Here is a 26,126-nt window from a genome sequence, read left to right on the forward strand (position 1 = left end):
AAAATAAAGGATATTTTCTAGTCTTTCTGTTAAAATCTGCATCATGTCAGCATTTTCGACTGAATTATTTTTTAAAGGAAGATGAACGTAACGTGCAAAAACTTAAGATTTAGAGTAACACTCAGATTATAACTCTCCTTATCCTGAGTTGGTCTATCTCTCCCTCTCTCTTTCTCTCTCTTTTTTTTTTTAATTATTTATTTGTCAGAGAGAGAGAGAGCACAAGCAGGCAAAGTGGCAAGCAGAGGCAGAGGGAGAAACAGGCTCCCTTCGAGCAAGGAGCCTGATGCGGGGCTCGATCCCAGGATCCTGGGATCATGACCTGAGCCAAAGGCAGCCGCTTAACTGACTGAGCCACCCAGGCATCCCCTGAGTTGGTCCTTACCCATCCTCCCTCCTTTTCTCCATCTCTCTCCCCCTCACCTCACCACCCCCTCTTCTCTTCCTTTTGCCTCCCCCTCTGTCTTCCTTTCTGTGTCCTCTTTTTTGTCACATGTTGGTATTAGTGGAAGCCTCTCTCTTTGTAGTTTCTTACATTGTCTGGATTTTAGTGTTGCCTTTTTATGAAGTTGATTAAACTTTCATGTTCCAAACTATCCATTTTTTTTTCCAGGTACATATCATTTTGCTCGTGCAGTAAAGCTAAAATAGTACTACCCTGGATACTAATAATAACAGTCATTCCACGCACACTCTCTGTATGACAGGTGCTGTGCCATTATGGGTGTTAACATAATTGCCTTCATTTGCACCTCATCAGTTTGGTGAGGAAACTAGTATCGAGTTGTGCTGAAGGTGCTCGCCTAGGCTCCCTGTGCATGTTGGAATTGGTCTTTGAGTCCAGAAACTCTCTCTGGTGTCTGCCCTGTTTAACTGTCTCTCCACCACTATACTCTGCTGTGGGCAAGGACTCTGGTACTGGTTCTGATTTATTTATTTTTAATTGATCTGACCCCCCCACACACACACATACATCTTTACCTGAAACTATTCAGAACGATGCTATATTTGTGTAATTAATTTCCTTGAGGGTTGCTATCATCGTATAGCTGTACAGAGTAATTCCTATGGTTTTGTTGAAAGAATAGAACGGAATACTTTCTCCTAAGTAACAATGTAATTTGTCAAGTAATTGTTACCTTCATGACCTAGAAAGCATACCATGATTTCATTCATTGGCATAGCTATATTGCCTTGGGCATATTACTGAGCTCTGTGGTTCAAATTTGATACCAAATTGAAATTTCAAATATGTTTAAAGTGTGTCAATAACAGTAATAGCAATAAGTAAAGCAGTTTTCTATAAACGCTATTGATCACCCAACTTAAATTAATTTCATTCAATGTATATAGGAAATTTGTTTTAATGATATACTCGATGTATTTTTAAAGGAAGTTTAAAATCTGTCCTACAGATTATTAAAACTGAAAGTGAAGGATGTTTACAATAAAATTTTGAAATCCTAACAAACTTGGATTTTATATTACAATGAATTATTTTAAAATTTGTACTTTTTTGGACAGGGTTCTTTGTGCTGCATTTTATTTACATAGGTATATATAATCAATTTTCAGAATGACTTAGTATATTCTTTTCTAGTTAAGAATAATTTAAAATCTTGGCTATCTTCGATTTCTGTCCTTGGTTTTCTTTTCTCCTTTTTCAAAGAGAGAGTGTGTGTGAAAGCAGGCACGTGAGTTGAGGGTGGGGGCAGGGCCAAGGGCGAGAATCCCAAGCAGGCTCCATGCCCAGTGCAGAGCCAGGCACAGGGCTTGATCTCATGACCCTGCGATCGTGACCTGGACTGAAATCAAGAGTTGGATACTTAACAGACCTCGCCACCCAGGTGCCCCGATTTTTGTCCTTTCAATATTTATGTAAAAACAATTGTATATATATGAAGGTGTCTTTGCAGCACTTTTGTAGTAGTTGGAGTTGGAAACAACCTTAAGGTCCATCAGTAGAAGAACGATTGAGTAAATTCTGGCACAGCCATACAAGGGTGGGGGAATGCTTTACTGTCTTCAAATTGTGTAAAGAAGGGGCACCTGCATGGCTCAGTGGGTTAAGCCTCTGCCTTTGGCTCAGGTCATGATCTCAGGATCCTGGGATCGGCCCCGCATCGAGCTCTCCGCTCAGCGGGGAGTTTGCTTCCTCCTCTCTCTGCCTGCCTCTCTGCCTACTTGTGATCTCTCTCTCTGTCATATAAATAAATACAATCTTTTTTAAAAATTGTGTAAAGAAGATCAATATGTAGTGTTATGTAAAAGCACAAGTTACAGAACAATCTGAATATCCCTTTTATTTAAAAATAAATAAAAACCGGTGTTCAGGTGCACACATCACACACATGATAGAGGTATATATATAGGCCTGGATTTGTAAGATACAAATTCCTACCGTCATGGAGTATTTAATGAACACTCTTCATAGGTACATTCATTCTTTCTCCTGTCACCTCGGTGAATAACTCTCTGATCTGTATCTTTATTTGCGGCCTTGTAACTAAGGTCCAGACCTGAATTTCCAGCAAACTTAATGCAATCAGATGCTTGAGTTTTCAAATAAGTCCCTTCACCTCTTGTACCATCTGTCCACATATCTATAGGAATGCAGTTATCCTCTCCATTCTATCCTTTTTCTTTGGCTTAAGCCCACCAGTAATTGATAAACTGATACAGCTGGGCCCTGGGAAATGACATAGAAGTGTTGAACTTTTTAAATATCAAAAGCTGCTCTTTCAAAAGTGTCTTCTGCTGAGAAAGAGCTTTCCATAAAGCTGCCTTATTCATATTAACCAGAAATTCTGTATTTAAAAGAATTTGTTCAGTGCCTAATATTGTTTTGAGACTGCTTTCAGGGTTGTAGTTAATTTGTACTTTCTAAGAGACTCTTGGTAATTCTTTTTAAACGTTTCAATTTTCAGTTATTCAGTGAAGGAGGGAGAGCCCTGTATGTGGATAATAGTGACATCTTGCCTTTCCTTGTATATTTTACAAGTCCTACAAATGTACCTGTTTTGCATACGCATCTGTTTCATTATAGTGTTAGTGTTTTCCTGGCTGTTGTGAGCAGGACAGTGACAGAAAGACACCGACAGATACAGGCAAGGGGCGCAGCTTTCCTTATGCATCCAGAGCCTGCTAAAGCCCCTCTACGTAGCGCGGCGTGAGCTAGGACACAGCTGTGGGTTCTCAGTCAACCAGACAGCATCCGGGACCCAGGAAGGCACACAGCGGCGCGCGGAACTTGTTGGCGCTCCAGAAGATAACCTAGCATCAGGCCTTCCTGATCAACTCTCTGCCTCCCCTTCTCAAGCATAGCTTTTCCCTCTTGGTCCCTCTTCAAGAGCTTGGGAAGAGTGCTCATCCACCTTGTCACCATATACGAGTAATTAAAAGTAACACAAAGCAATCCTGATGCCTTATCATGAATTCGGTGACTCTAAATCAGTGTGGGGGACAAATCCCCTGTGGGCAGCAGAAGAGACCTCAGACCCATATGATTGCGGAAAACTTGGGAGGACTTTCTACTTTCTAAGTGAATATCTAAATCAGTGCCACCAGAATCTGGTGTTGGAATATTTGTTAGGAGCCTCAACTTTATCGAAGCAAATATTCTTGGAGAAATGTTACATCCTTTTAATCTTACAATGCCTGCTATGAAAATGATCATCAGTAGTGGGATTGTCCTGTGTTTCATGCTACAGTTATTTTAAGAATTTTACCCGGTAGTTAGAACTTTTTTTTTTTTTTAAAGATTTATTTATTTGAGAGAAAGCATAAGAGGGAGGGGCTAGGGAGAGAGCGAAAGAGAATCCCAAGTAGTCTCCCCTCTGATCATAGAGCTGGACAAGGGGCTCAGTCTCACAACTCTGAGATCACAACTTGAGCCCAAACCAAGAGTCGGATGTGTAACCGACTCTGCCACCAAGGTGCCCCTGTAGTTAGATCCTTAGTTCATTTTCTCTTACAAAATAAGTGATGTATTTGGAATTATAGATCATTGTCGATTATTTTAATGACCCAAATTTTGTAATAGAATTAATGGTAATTTGGTAAAGAAACATTTAAAAGCAATCACTGGATTGAAAATAAGGCAAAGCTATTACTTATAAAAAGTTTATAACTTTCTTGTATACCAGCAATCGTTGGTATAAAGGACACATTATTTAGAAGCCCAAAATATAAAATACTCTGAAATGACTTTAACACAGAATGGGTAGGAACTACATAGTAGAAAAAAGCTTGACTTTACCAAAAGACATTAGGATACATTTTAATAAATGGAGAGAATTCCCTTTTTATTGAAAAGAAATATAGTAAGTTGGAAACGTCTATTTCCTTCTTGTTCTAACTGGTATCCTAACATCTCATAAAGCCATGAGAATTCAAACGGTATAGTACAGCTCAGGAGATTGACTTTTAGGACAAATTTCAGCATCAAGCCCCAGTTCTTATAATAATAGTTTTTATAATAATAGCACAAATATATTTGACTTCTAAAGTAAATGAGATCCAGATAGATGAAAAATTAAGGTAAAATGCCATTTAACATCACTGTAAAATTTTAGACAACTTGAAGATTTAAACAGTAGAAGCATGTTGAAGAAATAAGGTTAATAGTTATATAATCTTTGGTTAAGTAAAGACTCTTTAAGCACAAAGTCAAAATCAGAAACTATAAATCAAAGTGCTAGAATGCGGCTATCTAATAGTTTAAAACTATATAGTTTTAATAGAGTTAAATAGGAAGTAACCAGCTGTGATAATATTTCCCATATATGGTATCAGAAACGGTCCATGTCTTTATCTTTAGAGGTTCTTTTTTTTAAATCAAAAGAAAGCCTACTAGAGAGAAAGCTTAATGTAATATATAAATGGACAACTATAATAAAAGAGCAAGTCATAAAAGAAATTCAGATGACTAATAAAGAGAAAAGGCTCAGTCTCTGAAGTAATTTTTAAAAGTGCAGTTTAGAACCCTGTTCAATTCTGTGTGATTGGATTTATTATATTTATGAGTTTATATGTCTTTTTCCCTACCAGTCTGAGGTCATCTAGGACAGGATCTGTTGTTCTGAGATTTTATTATTCTTATTTTTTTTAATGCCTGCCCTTTCCCAATGCCTATCATAATTGGATGGATAAAAGGATGGAGAGATAGATAGATGAGATAATGTTTGAAGTTCCATATGCCCTGTTCTTCAGTGCTGGTCATAGACAAGGAATGTAGGTTGAAGCTGTAGCTTCTGCCATTATGTTTGCATTATATGTGCTCAATAACAATTTTGAACCAAGGGATTTGGATGACTTTTGATAACCATTGCACTGTTAATGATTTTCAACATACTTTGAAACAAATATGCTAGTAAGTTCTGAGGATCCTTTTAGGTCACGGTTCGAATCTAGTCCTACAGATACTCTTAGAAGCATGTCAGGTACGCAGGCAAGGTTCAGAGGTTATACGTTACAGTATATATTCAAATTATTGTCGTCTATCATCTATTAGAATGTAAGTTCCAAGAGACTAGAGACATTGGTCGCCGACACTAGACTGTTGTCTGACAAATTTAAAGTACTCAGTTTTTTGAAAGAAGAGGCCTAGATTGTTTTACCCCCCTTCATAGGCATCATTTTAAGGGGCAGCAAATATTCCATTGTATGCCACAAAATTTATATAATCTTCCCTTCATCTTTGGTAGTTCAGTTGCTTGCTTTTGCTTTTATGCATAATGCTGTATTGAATATGTTCCTGCTTATAGTTTTTCTGGTATTTATGATTATTTTGCTAGGGCAGATTCCTAGAAACAGCCTTACTGGATGAATAGACATGTACATATATTTTGGTGCATGATATGAATTTCCAGTACACTTAATAGCAAATACATAATTAATGTCAGTTATTTCAGTCGGTATGTGAACTACTCTGTGTTTTCATAGCCAGGAAGTCCTGCTGTCCTCGTAAAGGTGCTTTGTAGATATTTTATTCTTTTGAAGATTTACATTGGAAGTCTGAATCCTCATAAATAATACATTCACAGAAGTAGAAAAAGGCAATGTATTTTGAGTCAAAGCAAATTGACAGCAAGGGTAATGTATTCTTTTATCACATAATACAGAGAAAATAGTAGGAAGATAATGACTGGTATTAATTCCTGAAAGTGTTTAAACATGCCAGTTATGTAGAAAACAAGGAAATATCTTGGTGAATACTGAAAATATTCACCTGTTACCGTCTTCCCTCCTTCCTTGCCTTTTTGGGGGGTGGGGTGGGAGGGAGGACTTTTGTTTTTAATTCATTTATTGTAGAATTCATAAGCATTTTCTAACTGTATGTATCTTTTTAACTTTTAGCTTTTATAAGAGAAATTATCAGGGAGGTGTCAGTTTGTATTCTAGAATGTCAGGGCTTATAAGGACTATTAAATACCACTGTACTTATATTTATGCACCCCTTTAAAACTGCACATTTTTGTCAAATATCATAAAAGTTTAGTCCTCTGGCTTTTACAGTTAGGATCTGCCAGGATCCGTGTGCCTTTGCTTCTTTCTGCCCGAAAGCATATTTATAACTGTTTCTCCCTTGTTTCACAGGAGCTGGCCATTAACATTGCTTGTCCTTGACTCAGGAGGTCTCAGGCTTATTAGGTCAACAAATTCTTCTGGCTTGCCTACTGGGGCTTGTGATAGTCCAGCAGTAGCCTGCCTTTGTTGGCATAGGTTTTCGGAACGGATATCCTAGATTGCTTCCCAAGTTCTAATTTACTAATATCTTCCTGGTAACTTCCTCTAAGCTCTCTGTTTTCTAATAAATTACTGGTATACTTGGAATATGTTGATTCAGTCCTTTGTGTGACTTCTCTAAGCATGTTTTGTATCTTATTACCATTCCTAGCACAGTGTTCTCTAATTTTACAGAAGTCTAATGGTAGAAGTTTAATCATGGCCTTCAGATATAAAAGGTATCCATATCTTTGCATATTCAAAAGCCATGGTTACTATTAAATATTTTACATCACCAAATAGGATACCAAACGTTGACAAAAATATGAAAGGAAGTTATCAAAATCTCTCTCTTGTTGGGAGGTAATACTTTTACCTTGCTAGATAAAGGATATCAAAATATCAGTGATGATAAAATAGATTTAATAGCACAGTTAACAAGCTTGACCTAATGGCCACATGTATAGCATTGTACCCATAATGGGGAGGACTTTTTATTTCCGTGTACTCATGGAAGAGTTAAAGACCCACATAAACACATGCACACACACAGGCCTACATATTGTGGAATATATAAAATCTAGTTTCACTTATTTCAGGAGATGAGTATCCTGCAAGTTCTATTATCTAACCTAATGTAATAAGCATAAGACTTACTTGGAAAAAGTAAAACTTTGTTTATAAATTCTAGAAACACACTTGTAAACAGTTAAATAATAACAAAAATAATGTAAATTTGTGGGACACTGTACTTAAAGTGGTGAAGGGAAATTTATAGGCTGAAATGCTTACAATACTAAGCTTGAATGCTTAGAACAAAAGAAAGGCTTAAAATTAATGAGCTATGCATTCAAGTTAAAAATGTAAAGCAACAGCAGAATTAACATGGATAAATTATGATGAAATAAAAAAGCAGAGTTTAATGAAATAGAAAACAAGTGTGCAGCAGAGGAGATCATCAAAGTCAAGCAATAGTAATTTGAAAAGAATAATAAGACAAACCTATGTCAAAGTTAAAAATGGAAAAAAAAAAAACCATTAGGAATAGGGGCGCCTGGGTGGCTCAGTGGGTTAAAGCCTCTGCCTTCGGCTCAGGTCATGATCCTAGGGTCCTGGGATCGAGCCCCGCATCGGGCTCTCTGCTCAGCGGGGAGCCTGCTTCCTCCTCTCTCTCCGCCTGCCTCTCTGCCTAGTTGTGATTTCTCTGTGTCAAATAAATAAAATATTTTTAAAAAAACATTAGGAATAAAAAAAGATATGTAACTACAGATGCCATAGATACAAAAGGTAAGTATTTTACAACTTTGTGCAAATACTTTCGAAAAACTTAGATGAAATAACTTTTTCTAGTGGTAAATCAAAATCGGTTTAAATAGAAAACTGAAGTAGTTTTGTAATTCTAACCAGTGAAGAAATAGAAGCAGTAGCAAATATCTTCCCCCAAAGAAATACTGGACCCAAACAGCTTAATGGGTAAATTCCAAGAACAGATAATTCTTTTTTTTTTTTTAACAAACTCTTCCAAATAACAAAACTGTGGCCCTGTTCAACTCATTGAATAAGGCTAGCATGACAAAAACAGTACAATACAAGAATGTAATCTACAGAAAAAAAAGAAATTCGCAGGCTAGTCTGTCATGAATATTGATACAAAATGCCAAACTTCAGCATTCTAATTTTTTTTTTAGGGAAATTGGGTTTATCTCTGAAAAGCAAGAAAATGCTGAACCACTGCAGTTACTGATCATCTCAGTAGGTGCAGGAAAAAGTTTAATACAGCATTCATTTCTGGATTAGATAGGTAGGATCTGTCTATGATCTCTATCTGATACATATGATAGCTATGATATATCTAACACTGTCCATAAAATGTACCTGCTTCTGTGATAGAAAATCCAGGGTATAACTGATACACCATAATATATGTCACATATATATGCATGTATGTGTATATACATATATATATATATGTATAAAACACATACTCTGATTTATTTGTGGGTATCTAATGAACTAGGAAGAGAATTTCCTTTACCCATGCAAGACCAACTACAAGACACCTGGAGTAATGAACACCCCAGAGGTAAAATGCTAAAAATATTCTCTTTAAAAAGAAATGTAAGACAATTGTTAATACAGAACCCAGAATCCTAGCTACTCTGGTGGTAGTGTGGGGTTGAGATGAGAGGAAGATGTGACCAGGGCACACAGAGGACTCTTCTGATACACTGGTATGTTCTGCCTCCGAACCAGAGTGGTGGGAATGCTGATATTTATTCTTTAAACTGCATCTCATGTTGGACACTTAATGTACGATTTACATAATTAAATGTTTTTAGTGAATAAACAAGAGATGTCTAGTGAATAAAGATTTAGAGATGTCGGGGTGGAAAAATTTTCCTTCTAGTTTCCTTGGCTGGTCTAATAATTGACATAAGACAGATTAACAGGAGAAAAACAAATTTAATTTGAATGTATATGAAATATGAGGCTCCAAGAAGTGACCAAAGCAAGCTGCTTTGATATTTCTTGGACAAACAATAAATTTATGAAGAATTGACAGAAGCTTGAGCTCTGGGGATGGTAAGTTAGTAAAGAAGTAATGAGGTTTGCTTATACAGTCTCTTTGGCCTTAAATTCCCTTAAATTCTGCTAATAAGGATGTTTTCTACCTTCCAGTACGGATGGCTGGGGAGGGTACATTTCATGTGGGAGATGTATTTCCTGGTTTTAGGGGCACAAAGAAGGAGTCAGACTATCCTTATTGCACTCCCTGTACTAAAATGGCATATATTAGAGTGGCCCGTCTGGAACTGTCAAAGAATAGATGAATGTGTGTTCTTGAAGGCTCTGAGATAGAAGGCAGTTTCCTGGGAGTTCACAGGATCACGAGTGAGCACAGTTCTTTACATACGCATTATTGTTTATTTGTCTTACTCTAACGGAACTGGCAGCGCCTTTCCCTTCACGTGTTGTCCTTGCACAGGGCCTCGTTGATCCTGTCTGTATCATTCCAGTTTTAGTGTCCGTGCTGCAGAAGAGAGCACGCCTTTCCCTTCATGTAAAGTGGCGGGGAGATAGGGTAAAAGATGAAACTCACTGCGTCCCCCAGTGATGATTCGCGGGGTCGCCAGTATTTTTCTCTTTGGAGAACTGCGCCTTGCTGTAGACGGGTAATTGCAAACAGCTGTAGAAAACAGTATAAGTACTTTTGAGGGATTTTGACATTAGAGGAAAAAACCAACAAAGGAATGCTTATGAAGAGAATTAGTTTAAAAGATGAGCAAATTCTATATAGACCTCTTAGTCTGTGTGCACATGACTACGACATATCTTTGATTTCAGTTGTAAGACAATGTTGCAAAGGATTGGTTTGCCACGTTTAATCACATGGCGCCAAGTAAAGATGAATATGTCTCGGGAATCTATTCCAGAGCTGTCACCTGGATGGCCTTGACCGTTCAAGGCTGAAGATCCGACACTCTGAATTGAGAATTTTTCTCCCTTAATTCGAATCCATTTTCATTTATAGTCTTGTTTCAGCTCTACTTTATCTCAGACCATCTTAATTCTATGAAATGGCAAAAATTCTTGGCTAACCCTTTTCTAGACATCTCAAATAAAAATTAAGCCTCTTTTCCATCCTAATTGAATCCCTCTTTTCCCTCTGGCACATGACTTCAGGAGACCAAATTGCCTCTGGATACTAGTTTCCTCGGTCACTCAAATGGCCTCTGCTTTACCTCACATTATGCTGTTATCACTGCCGCAGTAGGAGAGGAAGACGTCACAGTTACTCAATTTTTATTAGACTTTCCTCCATTTTTTTGTCTATTCCAAGCTTTCTGAGTATGGTTTATAAAATAAAGTTCAGATAATGCCTTGAAAAGGGTAAATGGTTTTTTTTTTTTTTAAAACAATATAAGAAAATCTGTATTTTTATGTGGCAATTTATTTGTAGCAGGGTCCTTATTTTGTTAAATCCCACTTTTGTGTGTTTTTCTCAATGGCATTTTCTTCCTGCTGGGCTGCATCGCATGTCTGTGATCTCAGAGTTCAGAGAAATACTGATAAGATTTTTTAATATCAGGTGTGTGCCAGTTGTGTTTGTAAATACACTAGGTTGAATTGGTGTGTGGTAAAGCTGAGATGCTACTAATTAAAAGATAAGCCAGGAAAAATGTTATTTTGTTACGATGATTGAAAAGCCAGATGTCGACAGACTAACTCCATGCCTGGGAGAGTGTATTGGGAAATTAACAGCGAAACGTTCATATTTTTATAATGCTTATTTCTTTCCTTTTTGTAGGAGCTTTTAAAAATCATATAAATTAATAGACTTTCCAAGAAATGATGGGGTAAAGTCTTCCGCATGCAAAAAGTTTTCCATGAAACCGTCTCATTTATAAACAAACTTTTAGTGATTTCCCCCAGGCATCTTTAATAATGGGGTTATAATTTATATTTGAGTAAATAATACATTTCAGTGGCTACATATCTTTACTTTAACCTAAATTCTCACTGCATTGCACACTGTCTTTTATACTCTAATGTGCTAATTTTTAGAACAGCTTTGAAATTATTATAAGCTGTAAAACTTATTGTTATTTTTCTTCTTGACTGTGCCATCTGTCAGAAACGAAAGCAAAGATAAAAATCTCATTGAGCCGCAAAAGATTCTGTATTGCTTTAATGGGACTTCTAAGGAGATACATCTGGCTGGAAAAAAAATATTAATGCTGCATCTTCAAGAAAATCTTTGTTCCTTTATTGCAGATGGGGGACTCAAGGTGATTTTAACACCACCCATCCTCGGCCTGTGGTCAAAGTAAAACTCTTCACGGAAAGCACTGGGGTCCTAGCCCTTGAAGATAAAGAGCTGGGAAGGGTGAGTTGTGCTCCACCCTGTGTGTTCAAGGTCACACAGTTTTTACTTCTTTCAAGTCACAGTTAAAGTACACTGGTATGTAGTGTGTGAATTTTCTGTTCATAAACTGCGTAAAACAATATATTTGTAGTTTACCACAGTCCCAGATACAGCTCCAATTTATTAAACATAATTGTCAATAACATAGAAGTGTGACAGGCTTTGGGTAGGAAAAGGTTGTGTATATAAGATCACAGTCAGAGACCCACTTTTCTTAACATGCACTGGTCAGTGGATGTGAAGGACAAGCCAACTTGTCCTTCTTGGCGAGAGAGAATTCTCATTTAAACATTTGTGTCGATGAGTTAAAAGCAGCATCTTGATATTTGAAATCCTCTGTTTGGGTCCGTTATGATCAGACTGATTACAGAATACCTAAGGCTACTTCTCTCTTACCTCTCCTATTTTCCCTGTGAGAAGGTCTTTTCCACACATCTTTTAACATTGAATTTTTTTTAAAAGATTTTATTTATTTATTTATTTGACAGAGAGACCACAAGTAGGCAGAGAGGCAGGCCAAGAGAGAGTTGGGGAAGCAGGCTCCCTGCTGAGCAGAGAGCCTGATGCGGGCGGGGATTGATCCCAGGACCCTGAGATCATGACCTGAGCGGAAGGCAGAGTGCTTTAACCCACTGAGCCACCAGGTGCCCCAAACATTGAATTTTTTATCCTGCATTCACTTCATACCTAGAATATATCCTCTAATGCCAGTATTTCTCCACTGTACTCAGCTTCTTCTGACTGTTAAAAGCATCAAGATTAGGGTAGATTTGTGATCTTAACACCTCTCTGTGTGAAAGATAATCTGCAGTCTCATGTATAAAGTAGATAGGCGTCAGTGCGAAAGCTATGAAGTTATCTTCTGTAACATGGATCTCTCTTACCCAGACCTGAAGACTGAATTCATAGGTGTTTTCCAGAGGTTAAAGCCTTCACAGATCTTCTTTGAAAATTTCTGGTGAAGATTAACAGCTTATGTGGTGCTAGATGTTGAAAGATACTGGGATCATTGGATATATTGGAATTTTTCCCCCTAAAGTTGTGACTATTCATTGCAAATCCTTCTCTTCTGCCTCCTTGAGATTATTTCCATTTCTAGGGATTTTGTGAATCTGTACCCACACTCTAGAGATTGAGTCAGTATTCACATTCTGGATTTTGTTTTTTGTTTCCTTGCTACATGTATTTGTTAAGACTTAGGAGCTAGGCCATACCATTCATTCATGTGCTTACATATTTGTGCACTGATCCATTCGTCAGAAGTATACAGGTAGCATAATCTCACAGAAGAGCCCTGGATACTAACTTTGGTCTTACGGATTTACGAATTAGGATTTTTCATTTAAACTATTATTACATCAATTTTACCCTATTTCCTTAAAAGCAGCCATTCTAAGTCTAAAGCTATAATGTAATGTTTAGATATATTTTTTTAAAGATTTTATTTATTTATTTGACAGAGATCACAAGTAGGCAGAGAAGAGGAAGCAGGCTCCCCACTGAGGAGAGAGCCCGAGGCGGGGCTCGATCCCAGAACCCCGGGATCATGACAGCCGAAGGCAGAGGCTTTAACCCATTGAGCCACCCAGGCGCCCCATGCTTTAGATATTTTTAATTCATTTCTCCACTGGCTATATATATATATGCATGCAGGTTTTAAGTTAGGTATGTAAATGGTATGTTTTCCAGTCAGTTGTATGTCTGAGAAAACCTCATGCCCCTTTGCTCCCTTCATACAAGACCACTTTTCTTTCTGTGCCAGAGTTTCTGAACCCCAGCAGTATCGATATTTTGAGCAGGAAAATGCTTCGTTGCTAGGAGCTTTTCTCGCAGCATCTGTAACCCGCAGTCAGATGCCAGTAGTTCACCCAGTCCTAAGTCAAGATGGTCACAATGTCTGCAGACATTGCCACACACCCCCTGGGAGGTGCGCATCATCACCCTACTTAGAAATCCATTTGAACTATACTCATGATCTGAGTAGGTTCTGTGATGATAGTTATCATTTATGTGTTAATGACTTCCAGTTTTTTATTTTTCTTTCTTGGATCTTTGGATTTGTATATCCAGTCTGCATACTTGGTATTTCTAATGGCATTTAACAGTTATCTCAAACTAAATATTTCTGAAATAGAACTTGTGATTGGCACCCCCATAAAGTTTTTCAGAGAGTTGGTTTTCAAGCCAGTGACCTTGACATAGAATACTCCTATCTATTTGCAAGTTCTGTCAACTTTCCCTAAATTTATTCCGACTATATCCACGTCATAGTATCTCCTGTACCCTAATTCAGGACACTACCCTTCCTTGCTGGTAATAGTTTCCTCACTACTTTCCCATTTATCATTTTGTCCCCTATGATCTAGCTTTCACACTTCAGCTACAATGATCTATTTAAAATTCAAAGCAAATCACATCATTCTCCCGTAAAATAGTCCAGTCTTCTCATTTATTTGGAATAAAAATCAGACTCCTCATCATAGTGTAGCATGCCTAGGAATGGTTCTCAGGGTGGGACCCTGAATCAGCAACAGCAGCATCTGGAAAATTGTTCGAAATGCAGATTCTCAGGCCTCGCACTGACTCTGCAGCACCAGACACTCTGGAGGCGGTATGCTGCAGTTCGTTTAACAAGGCCTCCTGGTAATTTCACCAGCACCGAAGTCCCCTGCTGTCCATGCACTGCTCTCTTCCTCTAATTTCATCTCTTGTCACAGCCACCTTGCTTACTATCATCCTTCCTTCATAGTCAGCTTTCTTTCTGTGCCTCAAACACACCTCATTCATTCCTGCTTTAAACTTGGGGTTTTTGGATGGGTTATAGTCTGAGCCCATGCGTGTACACAGAAGAAACTGGTGATCTTCTCTGGGTCATAGAGCTACGAGTAATATTTGCTATATATTTATCTACTTTTATACTGGGAAGCAGGAAGTTTTTTGTTGTTTTTGTTTTTTGGGGTTTTTTTTTTGTTGTTTTTAATGTGAAGGAAAAGGGCTTACATGATCTGAAGTTTATAGTCTAAACTTTTAGAAACAGATATCTGGGGATCTGAGTTTTAAAGTGAAGTTTTCTAATTAAAATTCTGCATAGGGGCGCCTGGGTGGCTCAGTGGTTTAAGCCTCTGCCTTCGGCTCAGGTCATGATCTCAGGGTCCTGGGATCGAGCCCCGCATCGGGCTCTCGGTTCAGTGAGGAGCCTGTTTCTCCCTCTCTCTCTGCCTGCCTCTCTGACTACTTGTGACTTCTCTCTCTCTGTCAAATAAATAAATAAAATATTAAAAAAAAAATTCTGCATAGTTGGGGGCGCCTGGGTGGCTCAGTGGGTTAAGCCTCTGCCTTGGGCTCAGGTCATGATCTCAGGGACCTGGGATCGAGCCCCGCATCTGGCTTTCGGCTCAGCCGGGAGCCTGCTTCCCCCCCCCCCCCCCGTCTACTTGTGATCATTGTCAAATAAATAAAATCTTTGGGGCGCCTGGGTGGCTCAGTGGGTTAAAGCCTCTGCTTTCGGCTCAGGTCATGATCCCAGGGTTCTGGGATCGAGCCTCGCATCGGGCTCTCTGCTCTGCGGAGAGCCTGCTTCCTCCTCTCTCTCTGACTGTCTCCCTGCCTACTTGTGATTTCTGTCTGTCACATAAATAAATAAAATCTTTAAAAAAAAATAAAAATAAAATTCAGCAGAGCAGTTGCATTCAAAGAGGAGCAACACAGTCTGCAAAGTAGATCCCTACCACAAGGAGATACCGCCGCTGTACAGCTAGTAACGTTAAGGGAGAAACAAGCTGACAATAACGAATGTGGACAAAGACGCAGAACAACAGAAACTTAATCTTTGCTGGTAGAAATGCAAAACTAATCAGCCACAATTTGCCAGGTGTGGGTTTTTTTGTTTTTGTTTTTTGTTTGTTTGTTTTTAAGTGAAACATAGACATGTCATATCACCCAACAGTTGCCCTCTTAGGTATTTACACAAGGGTTCATTAGTAAATATCTGTAGGGGAATGTTTATAACAGCTTTATTCATAATTACTAAAACCTGGGAATCAGGGGCACCTGGGTAGCTCAGTAGGTTAAGCATCTGCCTTCGGCTCAGGTCATGATCCCAGAGTCCTGGAATGGAGCCCCGTGTCAGGCTCCCTGCTCCATGGGAAGCCTGTTTGCTTCTTCCTCTCCCACTGCTTGTGTTCCCTCTCTTGCTGTGTCACTCTCTGTCAAATAAATCTTTTTTTTTTTTAAAGATTTTATTTATTTATTTGACAGACAGTAGGCGGAGAGGCAGGCAGAGAGAGAGAGAAGAGGAAGCAGGCTCCCTGCCGAGCAGAGAGCCCGATGCAAGGCTCGATCCCAGGACCCTGGGACCATGACCTGAGCCGAAGGCAGAGGCTTTAACCCACTGGACCACCCAGGCACCCCAAATAAATAAAATCTTTAAAAAAATAAAAACCGGAAGCAGTAAAGTTCCTTCAACAGAGGAATGGCTGAACAACCTGGGGTACGTGCATAAAATTCTATTCAGTGATAAAAAAGAAATGAACTATTAAGTCATGTAACAACATAGATGAAACTTCAATGCAAGAGAAAGAAATCAGACCCTTTGCCCCATTCAGTCCTCTTTGAGAATGGTGGTGACATTCCAGGTTGAGACAGAGAAGTGAGAATCCGATTAAGACCACTCAACAAGTTGGATGCTTTGACCCCAAAGCCTTTGTTCTAAATCATTAACTAGTACACCAGATGAGATGACAAAATTTGGCAGTATTGTACAAATTATGTTATGAATGTGAGCCGATTTAATTTCGTGGCTTAAAGCAGGAACGGGGTATTATTTAAGCTAATGTCATTTTATGCATCGTCCTTTAATACATTTTATATCAATTTGTGCCATGGTTTGCATCTTATTACAGTACACTGGCCTGCTCTTTACTGTGATGGTGCTTTTCAACTCTGTGTGTGCGTAAGAACCCCCCGTAGGGAGTGAGTGCATGAAAAGACTCAACCTGTGAGCCCACACTTTCTTTTTTTTTTTTTTTTTTGGTTGGTTTGGGGTGAGCCCAAACAGGATTATTTTAAGCACTTCTCAGGAGACCGTATGTGCATGTAAGGTTGAGAAGCCTGTTGCAAACAGTATCACTGGGCAGCCAGGGTTGAGACCTAGTAAGTCACAGGGATAAGAAAAAAATCTACTATAACATATAGTTTTGCAAAATGATAGTTCAAGTTTAAGTAGGCATTGGGCAATGGAAGGTTATATTCTTCGGCAAGTGCTTGTGATGCAGATTTTGTTTGTGGAGGGCAGGTGCAAACACCTATTTATGGAAATGGAGGTGGCATATGGAGATTTTTCATCTGAATTGGTGGCCAACACTCCACCAGGTGCCTTAGGGAAAACCTGGAGGCAGAAGAACAAATTTTTCATATTATGAGCTTGTGCTAGCAGGCAAATTGCCTGCTACCAATTCAGAATTGCTGAATTGATTAGTCCATTAAAATGAACTATTACCTTTCAAGCAGCTTGTAATGGCTTAGTGTAGCAAGTAAAAATTAACATCTATTTGCCTTTTTCATTGAGTTGTTTCTTCTGTTTGCTTAATGAAGCATAGTCAAGCACCCAAAAGTATACAGTTCAGTGATTTTATAATAGTGCTGGATGGTGACAGGTGGCAGCTATGCTTGTGGCAAGCAGAGCATAAGGTTTCAACTTATCAGATCAGTAACATTGTATCAACTATGTTCAAATAAAAGAAATTTTTTTAAGATTTTATTTATTTATTTGACAGAGATCACAAGTAGATGGAGAGGCAGGCAGAGAGAGAGAGAGGAGAAAGCAGGCTCCCTGCTGAGCAGAGAGGCCGATGTGGGGCTCAATCCAGGATGCTGGGATCATGACCTGAGCCGAAGGCAGAGGCTTTAACCCACTGAGCCACCCAGGCGCCCCCAAAGAAAAGAAATTTAAAGATGATTTTGTTCCTAAAACTTCAAAAGCAGGGCTTACTTAGCATAGCCGTAGAAAAATCTAAATAAGTATGTCACGGGACATCTCTTTGTAGACAGCGAGGTTTCCACTGAGTCTTTCAGAAGGAATTCTTGCACTCCTTAGTAACTTTTAAACTTGCTGCAAGATGTTCTTGAGTACAAAATAAACTTTTTTTAAAAATTTTTTTCAATTTTTCAAGATTTATTTGAGAGCGAGCCCAGAAGCAGAGGGAGAGGAAGAGAGAATCCTCAAGCAGACTCCCCGCTGAGTGTGGATTCTGATGCAGGGCTTGATCCCAGGGCCCTGAGAGTATGACGAGCTGAATTAAGAGTTGAATGCTTAACGGACTGAGCCACCTGGGCGCCCCCCAAAAAAAATTTTTTAAAAGTTGCCACCCAAGTGACTTTTTAGTTTTAGAAGCATTGCTCTAAAGACATTCTAACTGTTGTTAGAAAAAGCCTAGTGTCTATTCATACGCTTTGAGTTGACAGCCTTGGTCCTACATCTTCAGGACACGTGGGAGAGTGCTGGTCCTTCTGCCTCTCTGAGGATGGAGGCTCCTGCAAATCAGAGAATCTGTTTTCCTTTGCAACGCCGTGGAGCCAGAGCATTGTTCTTCCAACTTGATTAGACGATATTTTGCGATCGCAAAAGACTTAACAGTTTGCTTACTCTTAGATACACATTTTGAGAGTAGTCCTATTCTTGAAATTAAGGTTTTTATTTTATGTATTTCTCTCACTCTTTCTGTTTGAATATCTGTACTTCCATGTAACATTTCTTGAGATGTTCATCCCTCATAATTCACAGCAACAGTCATCATGCTTGTTTCACAAATACAAATACTATATGGAAACAGCAGCTGACGGTTAATTTCAGATGCATCTTAAATATTAAGGTGCATTAGAATTGCTGAATTGATTAGTCCATTAAAATGAACTATTACCTTTCAAGCAGCTTGTAATGGCTTAGTGTAGCAAGTAAAAATTAACATCTATTTGCCTTTTTCATTGAGTTGTTTCTTCTGTTTGCTTAATGAAGCATCAAAGGAGATCTGTCTGAAGAGTGAGAAATAGTGTTAGTTAACCAATTAACTGGTCAATCTAATATTCTCTCTTGTCCCTCTAGTTTTTCTGGAGTATATCCTTTTCTGTTATTCTCACTTGTACAGCTTTGGGTGAGTTGAAATCTCTAAGTTCTTCATTACTGTTAAAACTTTTAGGAGTTACTTTAATTATTTTAGCCAAACTTAGCATATTTAATGGGATATCCCCTATATAACTGGTTAGAACCCATCAAGCTTAAACATTTCTCTAATTGCCTGGTTTATACACAGTCATCAAACTTCTAATATCAACATACAAAGTAATAAATTGTGAGTAGACTACAGATTTTTTTTTAAGATTTTATTTATTTATTTGAGAGAGAGAGTGAGAGAGAGCATGAGAGGGGAGAAAGTCAGAGGGAGAAGCAGACTCCTCATGGAGCTGGGAGCCCGATGCAAGACTCAATTCTGGGACCCTGGGATCGTGACCTGACCCAAAGGCAATAGCCTAACCAACTGAGCCACCCAGGTGCCCAGTAGACTACAGATGTTTTGAGTAAGCATCTTAAGTTTTCAAAAATATACAGTTAACTTAATAAAAATCACTTTGGGACTTTTTTTTTTTTCACTCAAATAGTCGAAATTTATATTTGAGGATTGAAAAATAAAGTTTCCAGCATTATGTGAATTTGATTCATCTATATATGAATCAAACATTAGAAAAGCTACTAATATATATGTACATAGTATGTATACACACACACACATAAATATGTAGTATATGTTTTCTTCACTTTGAAAGCAGAACTTAATATCTAGTTTTATTGAAATTGGCAGCATTGGATGACTGCTACCATGCCCAGCAAATTCACATCCTCTAATGAATGGAGACTTGTTTGCATTTCATGTGCATAATTCAACTCACCCTATACTGTGGACGTTTTGTAGTTTTAGTGAGTAGTGTAGCTTCTCTGAAACTGCAAGTCACAGAAAAGGTCTCCTTCCTCCTTCAGTCCATTCATGTAGCCATTTGTCACAGAACCCTGCTGTCCTATCTCCAGAGCCATGCCAGTGACAAGAGGCAGGACCGCAGAGAGGGGAAAAGAGCCAGAGATAATTCATACATGGCGCACATTCCTTCTAAATACTTTTTCTCCCTGCAATTAATTACGTCTGGATCATTAATCATGTACTGTGAAGATTTAGAGAAGACTTATCGTTCGGAGTCTGACTTCAGTTGTTAGTGTCTCTACCTCAGGCCCTCTCTAAAGAGTTGGCTGGCCTCTTCAGTGTAGCGGTGAAGGAAAGCATTTTCTTGCTTTCTCACATTCAGGAAGGTGCAGAGGATATAAATAGGCATCCTCCATGGTGGGTCCATGTGGGTGGTAATATTAGCAGAAGTTGACATTTCAGTTTCCCTATAGTAATAGAGGTCTGGCTCTCTCCCACACAGAACAGATATTAGACACATGCACATTATACTTATCTTTTATTTCTAATAGGTGTGGTATTATTTCTGTATGGTTTTAATTTGCCCTTCTCTAACAGCTAATGTAATCATGTTGAACATTTTTTGCATGTTTGTCATCCATATGTTTTCTTTGATGAATCTTCAATTTTATTTTTAATTTTTTTTTTTCTTTTGAGAGCGTGCATGCATTAGCTGGGGGCAGGGGCAGAGGGAGAGAATCTTAAGCAGACTCCAAACCCAGCATGGAATCCCATCCCAGGGCTTGATCTCTCGACCCTGAGGTCATCACCTGAGCAGAAGAGTTGGATGCTTAACCAACTGAGCCACCTGAGTGCCCCCATAAATCCACAATTTTTAATTGAGTTGCCTGTGTTCTTGAGTCTAGAAAGACCATAATAAATTGTTTACACCTCCTTTATCAGAGATGTGTTTTGTAAATATTCTCTGGGTCTGTAGTTTGTTTTTTCATTCTGTTAACAGTGTGCTTTAAAGAGCAGGAGTTTTTCATTTTGATGAAGTCCAACTGGTGAATTTGTTTTTATGGCTCATGCTTTTGGTGCTGTATCTAAGAAATCTTTGCTGAACCCAAGGTCAGAATTCTTCGTTTTCTTCTAGAAGTTTTATAGTTTTAGATTTTCACATTTAGATATTTGATCCATTTCTAGTTAATTTCTTATATCTAGAGCTATGTATAGCTCGAAGTCCCATTTTTTGATGTATGAATATCTGGGTGTTCTAGTACTATTTATTGAAAAAACTTTCTTCACTGAATTTCCTTAGCACGTTTGTTACAAATCAGTTGTATATGTATCTGTGGTCTATTTATGGATTCTCTAGTCTGTTCCATTGATCTGTTTTCCTGTCTTAATGCCAAAGGTGTGCTGCTCTGATAAGCTTTATCGTAAGTTTGTCATGTCATATCAAGGACTGGTAGTTCTCCAGCTTCTTTTTTTTTTTTTTTTTTTATTCTCCAATTCTTTGGACTGTTCTAAGTTCTTTGCTGTCTCCTTTGAATTTTGAAATCAGTTTGTAGCTTTCTATAAAAAACACAGTGTTATTTTGACTGTGATTTCATTGTATCTGTAGATCAATTTGGGAATTGATCAACAGTATTGGGTCTTTTGACCCATGAGTATATTATATCCCTCCCTTTTCTTCATTCCTCCTAACAAGTTTTTGCATTTTTTGTCTGATCTGTCATTGAGTATTTCATATTTTTGGTCCTATTCTAGATGGTATCATTTTGTTTTAATGTTTTAAATTAGATTGCCAGTATATTAAAATAGAGATGACTTTTCAATATTGATCTTGTATCCTGCAATGTTGCTAAACTTACTACTTGTGGTACTATTTTGTAGATCGTTTTTCCATAAACAATATTGTTGTGTAAAAATACACTTTGTTTTTCCTTTCTAAGCAGATTTTAAAACCATTTCTTTTTGCCTTATTGTACAACTAAAACCTCCAATACAGTGTTGAAAAGATGTAGTGAAAATGGACATCCTTGTCTTGTTCTCAATCTTTTGGGAAAAGCATCCAGTCTTTTTCTTCAACATTAAGTATAATATTAGCTGTATAAGGTTTTTTGAAGATCCCCTGCATCAAGTTGATAAAGTTCCTTCTGCTAATTTTTATTTATTTGGGCTGTGATTTTACTATTTTTTGTGGTATCTTGGGTTTAATTTACAATAGTTTTTCTATTTCTTAAAGGTGGAAGCCATTGATTTGAGAAAAATCTATTTTTTTCTAAACTAGATATTTGGTGCTCTAAATACCCATTTGCTAGTCATTGTTTTGTGGCATCCCACAAATTTTTATCTTTTTTTTTTTTCATTTTCATCCTTTTGAAAATACTAAGTTTTATTTTCTTTTTCCTTTGGTCTTAGGTTATTAAGCATGTGTTATTTGGTTTCCACATATTTTAGAGTTTTTCAGAGTTCTGTTATTAATTTCTAATTGAAGTCTGTTATGATTAGAGAATATACTTAGAGAACTTTGATCCTTTTAAAATTTACTGAGGCTTAGTTTATCACCCACAATATGGTCCATCTGGTGAATGTTCCATATGCACTTATAGACTGTATTCCTCCGTTGTTTAATAGGGTGTTTCAGAAGAATCAAAGAGTTTACAGTATTCAGATCGTACATATCTTTATTGGTTATCTACTTTTTTAAATCAATTTTTGATAAATTGGTATTAATCTCTGGGTGTAATTTTGGATTTGCTCTATCATTTTTTGCTTTTTGTATAGTGAAGATCTGTTGCTAGGTGCCTGAATATTAATGCTTTTTATTAATATATCCTTTTTTATATCCATATCCTTTTTACTGATTGACTGCTTTGTCGTTATGAAACGACTTTCCTTATCCCTTGTAATATACTGTGGTTTAAAATTTATTTTAGCCATCCCTGGGGCACCTGGGTGGCTCAGTGGGTTAAAACCTCTGCCTTCGGCTTGGGTCATGATCCCAGGGTCCTGGAATCAAGTCCTGCATGGGGCTTTCTGCTCAGCAGAGAGCCTGATTCCCCTCCCCTTTCTGCCTGTCTCTCTGCCTACTTGTGATTTCTGTCTGTCAAATAAATAAACTCTTTAAAAAAATAAAATAAAATTTGTTTTAGCCATCCCAGATTTTTTTAAACAAGTGTTAGCATATTATCTTTTTCCATCCTTTAATCTATTTCTTTACTTTTAAAATATGTTTATTTAAGCAGCATATAATTGAGTTTCTATTTCGTATTCAATCTGGCAATCTTTTAATCATTATTATGATTTATTGGTATGGTTAAGTTTAAATCTGTCATTTAGCTATTTGTTTTGTCTTTCCTGTCCTTTATTTCCCTCCCCTTTTTTTCTTTAGACTAATTGAACATTTTTATGGTTGTTTTTTTCTTTGTTGACTTATTATCAATAACTTACTCTAGGTGTTGCTTTAACTCATCACAGCCTAATTTCGAGTGATATTATAAGGCTATATTAGTGTAAAAACCTTAAAATGATGTATTTTCATTTCCTGTTGAAGGTGAGGCCTAGGACATAGTATCCTTTCACCAACATCTGATTGTTTCTGACCTACAGTACATGTCCAGTTAATTTTGGGAAGATGAATGAACAAAGGAATCTCTTGAACTTTGCCTGATTCCGTTTCATTGCTCCTGAGCAAACTTGGGGTAGACAGTAGCATAACTCCCTTTGTTTGATTGCTTGAGCTTCCTTACCAAGTGATAAACTGAAACAGTTGAAGGAAAATATCTGGTTTAGATCCTACAGCCAGAATGAGGTTCTAGTAGTTCAGCCCTTCTCTTTTAATACATGGAGGAAGCAGGTTAGAACTTCCTCGAGTCCATTAAGAACCTCCACTTCTAGTTGCTGCATTAAGAAAAGAAGTTCCTGTGCATCTTGGAGCTCTTCAAAGCCACATAAGAATTTCACCTTCATGGTCTTTAGCGCTCCTACACAAAAGCTAAGTACTTGTATTCCCTACTATTTATTACCTGTAGTGTTTGAGTAAAAAACAAATTGTTTTAAGTAAAAGGTATAAGATTCAGATGGTTGAGCATCAGAAACTCAGAAGTTTAAAACCTGCTTCCAGAAGAACTTGATTCTGGTATTGGCTCTGTTAAAATAGCTGTGAGGACAAATGGAGAAGTCACGTAAGTTCTCAGTCTCTGCCCTGACCTTTGTTCCCTACCACCTTCTATCTTACCTTACCATATATTAAATTATGTATCAAATATATTTAAGGACCCAGCTGGAGTTACTGAAGTTTAGACATAGTCTGTAACTTCTTCTCCCCATCCTTCCATTGTATATTCTGGATTAACAGAAATAAAATTGAGTTGGCTCTAAAAATTCTTACAGTACTTAAATCAATAGATAGATATTTACATACATATGTATTCTTACAGTATTTAATAACTCAAGCAAGAACAAAGCTACATTAGTCATTATAATGTTTGTAAAATAATTAAGGGAATAATTTGTTGATTGAAGAAGGGGGATATAGCGTTGGAAGTGTCTGTTGTCATCCCGAAGTAATTTTCCTTAGTTATTCATTTAACTTCAGTGTCAAGTTATTTACATAACAACAGTAATGCCTATCTTTTAAGGGTGATGTGAGAGTTAATTTAAATTTCACAAAGCACTTTGAGGCATTCAGTTGAAAGGTTCTTTATAAATGCCAGGCATTATTATAACCAGGCTAGTAAAAAGAAACGCGATAAAGCTACTCATGCAGTGTCCTCTAATAGAAACTGTATTGGTAAGGAAATATAAAGGTTACTGCTATTCATAATTTATGGTGGAGCGGAATAGATCAAGAATAATAATGATGCTTTTCTGTCTAGATAAGTCTTAAAAAACACAGATGAGCTGTGATGGAATATATTGCTCCATCCAAGGAGAGGTAGGAAATCGACACCTTACAAGCCATAAAAGTGATGTATGAAGATGAATAAAGGCCACTATCTTTAACTGAGCCATAAAAAATATAGTGACAGCCTTGACTATGTCTTTCAAAATCTTCAAGAAAGACTTTGTAATAAAAGAAATAATCGTTGATCATTTGGGTATAAGAAACTTTAGATTTGTTGGAAATACATGCATGGTGATTTTCATTTCAGAAACCAAAATAATCAGCCTCATTATTAATCATTTAAAAAATATACAGGATAAGGAAAGTTAAAACTTTAGCAAAATAAAAATTCAAATGATTTCATCTAAGCAGAATGTTTCTGGGATGTGAGAGAAATAATCACACAAACCTCTTGTTAATCAGACAAAGCTACTGATAGAAGTCTGTATTTAAAAATATCTTTGAAGCACATACTTGGCAGAAGAAATTTAAAAGGTAAATTTAGGGTTTTTGTTTTTTTTTAATCAAATCTCCACATTTCTTGTTCTTTTATGATCAAATCTCAGCCTTTATTTTCTGTATTTGTTTCCTATTGTGACTTTGACAAATTACCAAAAACAACACAAATTTATTGTCTTACATTTGTGGAGGTCAGAAGTCCAAAAGGAATCTCAGTAAGCTGAAATCAAGATGTTGGCGGAGTGGAGTTCCTTTCCAGAGGATCTAAGGGAGAATGAAATTTATTTTTACCTTTTTTGCTTTTATTTTTTTTATAAAGATTTTATTTATTTATTTGACAGACAGAGATCACAATTAGGCAGAGAGGCAGGCAGAGAGAGAGAGAACAGGCTCCCTGCTGAGCAGAGAGCTGGATGCGGGTCTCCATCCCAGGACCCTGGGATCATGACCTGAGCTGAAGGCAGAGGATTTAACCCACTGAGCCACCCGGGCGCCCCTTACCTTTTTAGCTTTTAGAGACTCATTGTATTTCTTGGCTTATGCTCCCTTCCCATGTCCAAAGCCATCACTGGCCAACTGAGCGTTTCTCACAACTCATGGCTCCCACACCCACTCTTCTATCTTCCTCATCCCTAATAACTCTGGTCATTGTATTGGGCCAACCTGGATATGCTAGGATTATCTTCCTATTTTAAGGTTGGCTAATTAGCGATCTGAATTCCACCGGCTACCTCAATTTTCTTTTGTCATTTAAGGTAATCTATTCATAGTTTCCAGAGATTAGGATATGTAGAGACATCTTTGGGAAACTTACTCTACCTCTTACAGGAATTTTTTGAAAGATGGGAGTTTCAGAAATTTTTATAGACTGGCCACATGTAATTGGCATACAAAATCTGGCCTACAAAATTAATACTTAACAAAAAAAAATTATTACTACCATCATTTTCTGTTATTGAATTTGGCAAGCCTTTTTCTTTTTTCACCTCACTGAAATATCTATATTGGGTTTGCATTTTTATTTCTAATTTCTCTGAGCATCTATCCAGTCAGCCAACCAACAAATGCTTGGTAAGTGTCTCCTCTAGGATATGAAGAGGAGTCATGGTGAAAAGGGCTTAATTGAAGATACTGGCTTACATTAACCTAGAAGCCATGAATGAGATACTCGAAG

At 37.5% G+C, this 26,126-nt stretch overlaps 1 protein-coding gene across 17 annotated transcripts in view; it reads left to right on the plus strand.

The window, feature by feature from the left end:
- The window catches only part of CADPS2 (calcium dependent secretion activator 2), a 519,834-nt gene that overhangs the window by 255,711 nt on the left and 237,997 nt on the right, over window positions 1-26,126 (plus strand). For all 17 annotated transcript variants that reach the window (XM_046019950.1, XM_046019953.1, XM_046019955.1 and 14 more), the window contains exon 7: window positions 11,503-11,614. In XM_046019950.1, the coding sequence (XP_045875906.1) occupies window positions 11,503-11,614 (112 nt within the window). The remainder of the gene's footprint in view (window positions 1-11,502; window positions 11,615-26,126) is intronic.

The sequence above is a fragment of the Meles meles genome, chromosome 10, assembly GCF_922984935.1.
Source record: "Meles meles chromosome 10, mMelMel3.1 paternal haplotype, whole genome shotgun sequence".
NCBI lineage: Eukaryota > Metazoa > Chordata > Mammalia > Carnivora > Mustelidae > Meles > Meles meles.